At 46.1% G+C, this 11,186-nt stretch overlaps 1 protein-coding gene across 1 annotated transcript in view; it reads right to left on the reverse strand.

Annotated features, from left to right (window-relative positions):
• Zc3hav1 (zinc finger CCCH-type containing, antiviral 1) overlaps positions 1–11,186 on the reverse strand; it is a 43,721-nt gene that overhangs the window by 10,241 nt on the left and 22,294 nt on the right. The window contains exons 4-8 of the mRNA XM_005365839.3: positions 7,851–8,786; positions 7,045–7,140; positions 6,706–6,829; positions 3,813–3,987; positions 1,097–1,220 (exon numbers count right to left, since the gene is read on the reverse strand). Coding sequence (XP_005365896.2) covers positions 1,097–1,220; positions 3,813–3,987; positions 6,706–6,829; positions 7,045–7,140; positions 7,851–8,786 — 1,455 coding nt within the window. The remainder of the gene's footprint in view (positions 1–1,096; positions 1,221–3,812; positions 3,988–6,705; positions 6,830–7,044; positions 7,141–7,850; positions 8,787–11,186) is intronic.

Genomic DNA, 11,186 nt, shown 5'->3' on the forward strand with positions numbered 1-11,186 from the left:
CACAGCTGCCTCTGCATCCCTGGGAGGTATTTTTTAAATTGCTAATTTCGTGAGAGGGCCTAGCCCACTGTGGGGAGTGTCATGCTCAGGCAGAGGGAACTATTCAGTATGAAAAACAGTTGAGCAAGCCAGGGGAAGCAAGGCAGTAAGTATAAGCAGCACTCCTCCATGGTTTTGCTTCACGCTCCTGCCCTGGCTTCCCTAAACCCTTCAGTACCCAAATTGCTTTTGGTCATGGTGTTTATCATAACAGACATGCAAACTAGGACCAATGCCCTAACATCCCACTGACATCTACTCCTCTTAATTTATTTATTCACTGATTTTTTTTCTAGTGGATATAGAGGAAATGAAACAGTGGACACTTTGCAGCCTGTCTTGGTGTGAATGCCAGGCTGATTTCCAAAATCGTTGGCATAATATAATCCCTAAAGTTACACTGTTTACGGCACAATAAATAGACCTCAGAGACCACCTGGGAGAGCCAAGGACTTGAGAAAGAATCAGGTCTGCACGCCTGGCTCTGACCACATGCAGGCCTGTCCCTAAGGCACAGCGCACCAAAGCACTTTCAAAGGGAAGCTGGTTCCAGCCCTCATTTCTTCCTCCCTCAATGCAGCAGGCAGACTGGTGGAAGCTACCAGGACCTTCCTACAGAGGTTCACAAGAACATCGTGGCAGAAAACAAAATGTGGTGGCAGGTCACGTGCCTGAGTGGAGGTGGGAAATGAAATCACTGATCAACAGGCAGGACATGAAGCCAAGAGCAAGTTTCTGAGGTCTAAGGGTGCCCAGAAGATCAAGACTCCATTGTCGGCGGCGGCAACTAAATACTCACAAAGCACACCCCCAAAATCAGAAACATACTCTGACAGAGCTGAAGAACCCCTAGAGACTTCTTGTCTAAACAAGAGAGAGGTGGCAGAAAGAGTCAGAACATGGATCTGACGGCCTCCAGCTGCCACCCTCAGACACAGACGGTTCCCATGCTAAAAAAGACCCTTGACCCTGGGTGTGGCAATGAGTGTGGACTGTCTACTCGTGTGCTCAGTGCCAGATTTCAGACATTCCACACTAACTGAAGACAGAAACTCACCTTGGAAGCTCAATTCGTAGCTTTGTGAACCGGCTTGGAACGGCACAACAACTCCCCTGGGACAGGACCGGAACAAAGATTCGAGGTACGGAGAGCTGATGTTGGAGCGGGGATGGCCATGGCTCTATATGCAGAAAAAGTTAGGAACACACAGGGAAAGACGTGAGGGTAGGTTTTCGGGATGGAAATCTCTACTGTTCTGTCTTACACAGTTTGCTTTCTTTTAGCGATAGGATTAGGGAGGCATGCTCTCTCCCGAGCCAGGTTGAAGAACTTCCCACTGGACACCAAATCACCGAGCTGGAGAGAGAGAGAGCACTGTCTGTAGAAACGGATGTCACTTTCGGGGGCTGCCCGAAGACCATTTACACCACCTACACAATATAAACTCATCTGCAGCCGCTGGGACAGAATTGATAGTTTTGTGGGAGTCAGGACATCACGGGCAGTTTGCAGTTGTAGTAAACAAGCCTTTCCAATACTCCTGTAAGTTCTAGGGCCAACAGGGATGCTGCTGCTCAGATATAAATGACCTAGCTCTCTCTTCTGCCTTCAACCCCGGTAAGTAGCGGAAGCAGGCCCCCCAGTCAGCATATTACACGGAAGGTGCATTGGGCTTGCTACCCACTGAGGCTGTGTTTAAAGGGGCTTGGATACTCAAGAAACGTAGACCTCGTCTCTGGTTTTGAGGCACCTAGGAAGAATGCAAGCCTCAGGATGGGAGGGGAAAGACGTGTCAAAACTAAGCCGCTGGGGCTGGAGAGATGGCTCAGAGGTTAGGAGCACTGGCTGTTCTTCCAAAGGTCCTGAGTTCAAGTCCCAGCAACCACATGGTGGCTCACAACTCTCTGTAATGAGATCTGGTGCTGTCTCCTGACATGCAGGCAAACACTTTATACATAATAAATAAATCCCAACAAAACAAACGAACAGACAAAAAACTAAGCCACCACTCTGCCGCATTGGTTCTGACAGGAGCAGACAGGATGTAAAACCCTACATTCAGAGGCTCCCAATAAAACATTTGCAAAACATTTCCTTGAGAACTAGAGCATAGGGGCTGAAGACAGGAATCCTGCCGGGCGCCTACATGGGGAGGGGCTCGTGATTCCTTTAGTGATATTCAGTTTTCTACTAAGCCTTTCCTTCTTTCCCCCGTCCCTAAGGAAAGGCCCACCAAATGTCCATCAGGAGAGGGCCCCGGAATAGAAGCACCCTAGGAAAATGTCCTAGGGCCAAGGGCCTACATGCTTGTCTACGCGACTGTACTTTGATGTCAAACTTGGCTTGAACATAAAAAGAATCTGCATCCGGTGTGACGAGAACTCTGAGGCAAGGATGTTCCACAGGCCATGGGAAAGAGCAGACTGACAAGGGGGCCAAGCCATCAAGTCTGCCTGCTCCTCTCTGCTCATTTAGGTTCCTTGAGGGGTTCATTGACAAAATGTGTGCTGCAAACACCCTTTGTGCTGATGAACTAACATGGAAGGACCCTGCTTGTAGAGAGTCCCTGCCCGCAGTGCACTTGGCCTCGCCATGGGGGACATCTAGAAATCATATTGAGTGAGGGAACCCAGACCCAGAAAGACAAATGTCATATGTACTCACTCATAAGTGGCTTCTAGGCATAAAGCAAAGAAAAACCAGCCTACAGTTCACAATCTCAGAGAACCTAGACAACAATGAGGACCCTAAAAGAGACTTCCATGGATCTAATCTACATGGGAAGTAGAAAAAGACAAGCTCTCCTAAGTAAATTGGGAGGATGGGGCCCATGGGAGAGGGTTGAAGTGGGGGAGAGGAAGGGAGGGTAGCAGCGAAAAATACAGAGCTCAATAAAATCAACTAAAAAAAAAAAGACATTCTGCTGGTGTGACAATCGCTGAGACACCTCCATCGCTCTCCTAACTCCCCATTGCCGCTGTCTACGCTGGCAGTGCCATTTGGAACTGGCACACAGAAAGCTGGTTCAGAGGTCCAGGCCTTCCTTTAGAATGGCTGCTCTTTCTAGAGGACTGAGTTCAGTTCCTAGCAACCACAATCATCTATAATGGGATCTGACGCCCTCTTCTGGCATAAACATGTGCATGTAAAGCACTCATACATAAAATATAAATAAATTAAATAAAAAAAAAGAGGAAGAGGGACATGATTGAATTGTGTCTCCCAAGTGTCCTGAAAAATAACATATTTGTGATTCTCAGTTCTCCTAGAGTATACTGGAACTGAAACACCTCACCCTTGTGCCTCCCCCACTCCTGCCCTTCCCCCACTACAAAACACACACACACACACACACACACACACACACACACACAGGTTTATCTTTTATACCCACTCTCCAAAAATAGGATTGTTGCCTTCAAACATTCTGTTAATAGTGTTTTGGCTTTTTTTCCCCTTGTGAGAGTTTTAATGTAATTGTCCCTCATAGTCTCATAGGAAAAGGCATAATTGGAGGAAGTGTGTCACTGTGGGGTTGGGCTCTGAGGTCTCCTATGCTCAAACTATGTCCAGGGTAGACACAGACTCCTTCTGTTGTCTGCCAATCCAGAAGTAGAACTCCCAGCGCCACATCTCCAGCGCCACATCTGCCTGCATGAACCTCTGAAGTACCAGCCGCCCCAATAAAATGCTTTCCTTTGTAAGGGTTGCCATGTGTCTCCTCATAGCAACAGAAACCCTAAGACACCCCTAAGGGGAAAGCGGTACTCACCTCATCCCCATACTGTACATATCTGTTAAGCTCATTCTTCCAGTACCACAGCCACGTGGTGCTGAAGACAGAATTCTCCGACTGTGCCACAAACGAAGGAGTGGAGAGGCGTCGGATGCGATAGGAACCACAGGTCATCTTCTGGAAATTGATCCGATGGGTTCCCATCAGAATGCTGAAAGTAAGAGGAAACAATTAAGCAAACACTTCCATGACCTCTGCCTCCAACATTCTGGTCACCCCTACCATGAACACGGAATTTAAATTTTAGGGTTGCAAAATTTTAGGTTGCAAAGAACATTTTTAAATGTTCTTTCTCTATTTCTTTCTCTTTCATTCTAAATGTTACAAGGCATGGAGCCTAAATTTTCTCTGTACAGCAGCTTCTGGTCTTACACATACAGGAAAAACTGAAATACAGAAAGGTAACTTGTCTGTACTACATATGGAATGGTTTCCAAAATCTGCATCCTCCTTGGCATGGTGGTGGACTTTAATCCTGGCATACTAGAAGCTGAGGCAGATGGATCACTCTGAGTTTGAGGCCATCCTGGTCTATCTAGTGAAGGCCTGGCTCAACCAATTAATAACTAATTAATTAAAAAAAATCTAAAATTATTCATTCTCTCCATCCCCAAAAGAAAATCCCCAGTGGGCTAGTACAAAGGCTCACTGTGGTTAAGAGCATTTATTGTTCTTACAGAGGACTTGGGTTCAATTTTCTGCACTCATATGGCTACTCTCAACCATTGTAACTCCACTTCAGGGAATCCACACTCCAGGCAAAAACACATAAAATGAAAAAAAAAATTATATAAAGGGAAAATGTAAAGCGATTCTCCCCATAAGAGAACAGAATTGTCCATAAAACAAACAATAGGCTAAGTGATAGGAATCTTATTTATTTATTTATTTTGGTTTTCGAGGCAGGGTTTCTCTATGTTGCCTTGGCTGTCCTGCTGGAATTCACCACCACCTAGCTTGGAACTCAATTTTTTTAATTAAAACTCATTTTTAAATTAAAAACAAAACCAGATTTATTGCAGTACAAATAGTTTGAATAATATGGAAATCATAAGAGGATTGACAAGGTCAAAGTTATCATAGTAATGTTAAAACATCTTTAAAAAGAAAAAAAAACAGGCTTAGTGGCTTGCCTTTAATCTCAGCACTTGGGAGGCAGAGGCAGACAGATCTCTTGAGTTTGAGGCCAGCCTGGTCTACAGAGAAAGTTCCAGATCATTCAGAGCTACATAGAGGAGAAAGCCTGTCTCCAAAAAAGCAATATCACCACCACCAAAACAAACAAAACAAAACCCACACAAGTAAGAAAGGATATACTATCTGGCTTTTTTTGCTTTTCTATTTTTCTATGTATAAGATAGCTTTCTCGGGGGTGAAAAGACAGATTTCTGAAGGCTACGTTAATACACAACTTCAAAACATTTAATTTTTATTAGTGTCTATGTGTGATGTTTTGTGGGTATACTGTGAATATGCGTATCATGTGAGTATGTGTATGTGCATATCATGTGCATGTGTGTATGTACAGGACATGATTGTATATAATGTGTGTGTATATGTACAGGACGTGATTGTATATAATGTGTATGTGTATGATGTATGTGTGTGTATAGGACGTGTTTGTATATAATGTGTATGTGTATGATGCATGTGTGTGTATAGGACGTGATTGTATATAATGTGTATGTATATGATGTATGTGTGTATGGAGTGTGCACGACACATGCATGGAGGTCAGGAATACAGTTGGTAGTTCTCTCCTTTCACAGTGAATCCTGGGGGTTGAACTTAGTTCATCCCAATGACATGGGAAGCACTTTTACCCATCTTCCAGCCCTGGGTATTATTTTTAATACGATGTACTGATAGCTGTAACTCACATACACAGATCCTCAATCTATTTCAGGAGTGCTAGTGCTGCTGAGATGGGAGCTTGAGAATTGCCGTTCGTGAAAGAGCTCTCAGGTCCTCGATCGGGAAAGATCAGGGGAACCGTAGGTAAAGGTGAATGTCATGTGTGGTCACCACGGGCCAAGGGAAGCAGAGAAAGCAAGACCACGAACACTGCTAACACTACCCTCAACAACTCTATTTATAAACATCAATAGTTTCAAGATTGAGAAACTGGGTTCACATAGAGGGGGGAAAATGTCTTTCCTGGGGGAAGGGAGAAAGAAATGTCTCATCTACATATGAGAACAGCGAGTTCTGCCCTCTAGTGGCAGAATGCGGAGACACGGGACATCTACCCAAAGCTTCTAGATTCCATACTGAATGTGAAGTACCCTTCCCTTCTGCACATCAAAAGTAAATGTGGTTATGTGGCTATCACCCCATCCCCCTGCCAATCTTAGCAAATGCAGTAATATAAGCAACTCTCCTGTAAGTCTCTAGAACACAGAGATGGCACACAAAAACATAGCTACACAACAAACGTCTGTGCTAGAACACGTGGAATTATTCAAATCACACGTGGGGAATGTATGTGCACCACCACTACCTGACCTTTTTTTATAAATGTTTTTTTCCTTTATAAGAGCTTCCATGAGCTGAGCGGTGGTGATGCATGCCTTTAATCCCAGCACTCAGAAGGCAGAGGCAGATCTCTGTGAGTCCGAAGTCAGCCTAGTCTACAAAGCAAATTCCAGGACAGCCAGAGCTGGTACACAGAGAGAAACCCTGTCTCGCGGGGGAGAGGGGGGAGAAAAAGGAGAAGAAAAATGACTACAGATCAAACAATCATGTCACTGTTGATGTCACTCGCATTACTAACTATTCCTGGAGTCCCCAGCATTAGGCAGCTTGAGCTTGAAGCTTCCCTCAGTCCGAGTTGTAGAACCCATTAGCCAGTGGACAACCACCAACTTACACTTCATTTTGGGGATCACAATAGGCCTTCTCGATGTCCTCCATGGCCCGGAAGTCAATCCAAGTATTATCTACAAATACCTGCCACCGGTAGGGCAGATGGAAGTGGCTCTTGTTGCAGTTGCCTACGGTGACAGAGAAAGGGTTTACAGTGAAGGGTTGGGGTTTCTAACCAATTCAACTTCACTGTTCAACTTCAAGTTGACTGCTGACTTCCTGTCCTCCCAGCCAGGCATTTCCCCCATCGTCCCCTCACTCAAGCTGGTCCCGGCTTGGGCAAGTCCTGGTGTGTGCCACACTCCCAGCAGGACTAAAGGATCTTTCAGAAAATACAACTTACTCTGCTGGCAGCCCTTATACAGATGGTCCTGACAGATTTCCTTTGGGCCACGATCATCAGTAGGCGATGCAGCACTTGTGATGAAGGATAGGTCATCTGCAAAACAAAAGAGGAAGCGTGGATCCCAAAAATGAGGATATCTGGCCTCTCTGTGAGAAAGACATCAGAAATGGGGTCCATATTCACATCCACCCTGGATTCTCGGGCTGCCCCTAAGAGTCTGCCTAGCCGCTCTGTAGAATAACACGTAGGCACTAGGGCCCTAGGGACTCCTGGCTAGGAAGTGACTGCAATTCTGAGGCTGGAGACTCAATACCATGGTACTGTGTTTGTCCTTCCCTGTCCCTCAAGCCATAGGAGTCTCTTCCCTCTGTTACTTACAATCAGGAGTCTGAGGTCATCCTTGAGGGCTCACTGACTGGGCTCACAGAGGAGGGTCATTTGTCTATGTGTTACTTTCATTGGTTAATAAAGAAACTGCCTTGGCTTTTGATAGGACAGCAGCTTAGATAGGTGGAATAGACAGAACAGAATGCTGGGAAGAAGGGAAGCGAGGCAGACGCTATAGCTCTCCTCTCCAAGATGGACTCAGGTTAAGATCCTTCCCGGTAAGCCACCACCTCGTGGTGCTACACAGATTATTAGAAATGGGTTAATCAAGATGTGAGAGTTAGCCAGTAAGAGGCTAGAGCTAATGGGCCAGGCAGTGTTTAAAAGAATACAATTTGTGTGTTGTTATTTGGGGTATAAAGCTAGCCGGGTGGCGGGATATAGCCCACTGCTCCTCACTACACATGAGTTCTTACCAGGGACCTCAACTCTGTGGCTTGAGGAAAGCGCGGGTGACAGAGGCAGCCTGCTGGCCTGTGCAGGGGCAGTGAACTCCTCAGGCATAGCCGGGATCTGGTTTCTCAGACTCTGTACTCCAGAGCACATGGCTTCTTTTCTTCCTGTGACTGCTGCTTTTACCCCAAAGCCGATGGCGCTGCTTTCAGAGTTCTTAGGAGTTTCATTCAGAATTTGACTAGAGCCATTTGGTACATTATGGGTCGATTTAATGGGCCAGGGTGTGTTTCCTCCATATTTGCCACCCAGGAATGCCATATCTTGACCACTGTTGGTGATTCTGCCAGTGGTACGGGGATCCTGAGGGTTGGCTGTACTCTTCTGATGGTTGCTAGGTAATGTTACTTCTCCCAGACCATTGACTGTGCCCCTGTCACCTAGAATTCCTTCCACAGCCGCTCCGCCAGCATAACTACCCAAGAAAGGGACCTTCTGTTTGTCTTGAGCCTCACTCTTGCCCTTGACATCCATGTGGGGTCCAGAAGGCTTGCTTGATTTCACGGCCATGGCTTCATGTGTTTGTGTCACATCAAGGCGGAAGCCACCGGCTGCTTGACTTGGGGATGAATCTGCATGATTCCTAGAAAAGAAGCCATTCGGGTCCCCATTCTCTGAAAACTTCAGGCTTGCTCCCATTTGACCGGCTCCTCTGAGACCGGGCGTCTTGGATGAAGCGGCCGAAAGCTGTGCACAGTCGTGAGTTCCCAGGAACTTGAACTTCTGTGTGACATCTGCAGACACATCCTCCAGGGAGTCCTTACAGCTGCTGACATCTGGGCTAGGTGGACCAGACTCCGGAGGCGAGACAGGTGGGACAAGTTCTAGACTGTTGTGAAAGAACCGGTCTCTGCTTTTGCTTCTGCCTCTGGCCCCGCGTCTGCGTTGGGAATGGGGAGCTGGAAAGAGAAAGAACCCAAAGAGAAGTTGAAGCTCAGGTCCTACCGAGATATTCTTTTTGCTCATCCAGACCTGTGAGCTGAGTTTCCTAACTGGAGGCTACAAATCCAGGAGCTGGAACCATGGTAGAACAGGTGTCTGTGGCTAAGAGGAAGACCCACACTCTTCCGGTCTCTCTTGGGACTCAGTGAGTCTCCCAGTACCCAAGAGCCTGTCTCCAGACCCTAGTCCTCAGTTAAACTTCATTACTACAGTGAATGAAAACCGGACTGGAGCAAATTAAGGGAAGAATTTCTATAAGGCACAGAGATTCCACTTATGTGAATACCTGAATGAGCACTCCTAACACTGAAACCAAACAGGAAAGGAACCATAGACTCAAGTTACGTTTCATCTAAGCTACAGGCTTCTTTCTCTAGGTTTCCCTAAACTTATCTATAGTCAAAACTGAAGGCAGATATGGTGGCTCATGCCTATAATCCCAGTGCTTGGGAGGCTGAGGTGGATGGGAGTTCAGCCAAGACTACATAACAAGTTCTCAGCCAACCTACCGCACATTATGTATATTGAAGAAAAAAGAAAAGGAAAAGCTAAAGCCTGTAGCATAAACTCTAATTGGTCTACTTGGAGTCAGCTATCAGGAGATGAAAGCTGAAGGATCAGAGAAGCAGAGCGGCAGCCACTAGAGTTCTTACCTCTAGCAATGCTCAGACCAAAAGGGCAATCCTGTCCTCAGACTGTATCCTCAGACTGCATTGAGCTCCTGTCTCCTCCCGCCTTATACTCCTCTTTCCGCCCAGCGATATATATTCCTTCCTGTCTCTACCTCCCAAGTACTGGGATTTGGCTCTGTTTCTCTTTTAGACTGGATTAATTTAGTGTAGCCCAGGGTCGCCTTGAACTCACAGAGATCCATCTGCCTCTGTCTCCTGAGTGCTGGGATTAAAGGTGTGCGCCTGGCCTCTGTGGTTAACTAGTGGCTTAGTTCTACACTCTGATCTTCAGGCAAGCTTTATTTGTTATAGCATAGACAGAATAATATATCACTATAAAAGTCAAATTGATGGAGCCGTGTGTTCTTTCCAGAAAAGTGATAGCGCACATCTCCTGGAAGCAGTCTACAGAAGGAATAATCCAGAGTGTGAAGTCTGGGTGTGTGTTGTACATCCATGATGTCTGCTGTGGAAAGGGATTTGAAAGGTGGGGGTGTGTGTGCTTCTGAGGAGCATGTGTGTCCTGTCCTGATAGAGGAAAGGGGACAACGGTTACGTAGCTAAAGCAAACCTCCTCCTCTCATGATGGCCAACTCCACAGGAGAACTGGAAGTGGCTGTAAATACCAATCTCTCCCCCCACAGTGAACCCACATGGAACACACCAAAACCCGCCTCTGCAGACACCGGTGCTCAGAGCCCTGGAGTGCAGAAGACAAGCGTGCATGTGGAGTCAGAGCGAGCATGCTATGCTCAGCTCGGAAACACTGCTCTGGATTTCATCTCCACAGTGCTGTCTGGTGTCTAAGCATGACTTAAACCTCCTTGCAATAAAAGCTTCTTAACACTTCTTTCTCTTTTTTTGGTTTTGGCTTTCTGACGCAGGGTTTCTCTGTGTAATCGAGCCCTGGATATCCTATCCTGGAACTTACTCTGTAGACCAGGCTGGCATCAAGCTTACAGAGATTCACCTGCCTCTGTTTTCACAGTGCTGGGATTAAAGAAATACACCAAGTCCAGCTGCCTAACAATTTTTTTTTAAATGTATGTGCATTGGTGTTTTGCTTGCATGTATTCCAGATCTTAGAATTACAGACAGTTGTGAGCTGCCAAGTGCGTGCAGGAACTGAACCCGAGTCCTCTAGGAGACCAGTCAGTGCTCTTATAAGCACTGGGCCATCTCTTCAGCCCCTGCTTAACCATTTCTAAGCATCTGCTTCCTTATGTTTAAGTGAGGTTAATAAATAATAAACCTGCCATTGTTCATAGTTTTGCTCTGAGGAATAACGATGAAGTATTCTGGGGGAAAGTCTCCTGTAAACCATAAACCATTGCCAAAACACAAGGAGCTGCAGCTTTTCACCACCACGTCAATCTAGCATCTTGGAGTCAGTCAGGTATTCTATCTGCTTCATAGATGTCACCGCCTCCTGTATCTATCTTACAAAGACAAGGAATGAGAGGGCTCGTTTGGTAACCTGGCACAAAGCCTGAATAACCTGGGTTTAATCCGAGTTCTCTCCAGAACTATACACACCCAAATAATACAGTCATGATGGCTACTGTTCTGTCAACCTGAAACAGCTTCACACATGCAGCTATACACACCCAAATAACACAGTTGTGATGGCTAGTGTTCTGTCAACCTGACACAGCTTCACACATGCAGCTATATACACCCAAATAA

The sequence above is a fragment of the Microtus ochrogaster genome, unplaced genomic scaffold (assembly GCF_000317375.1).
Source record: "Microtus ochrogaster isolate Prairie Vole_2 unplaced genomic scaffold, MicOch1.0 UNK4, whole genome shotgun sequence".
In the NCBI taxonomy this organism is placed as follows: Eukaryota; Metazoa; Chordata; class Mammalia; order Rodentia; family Cricetidae; genus Microtus; species Microtus ochrogaster.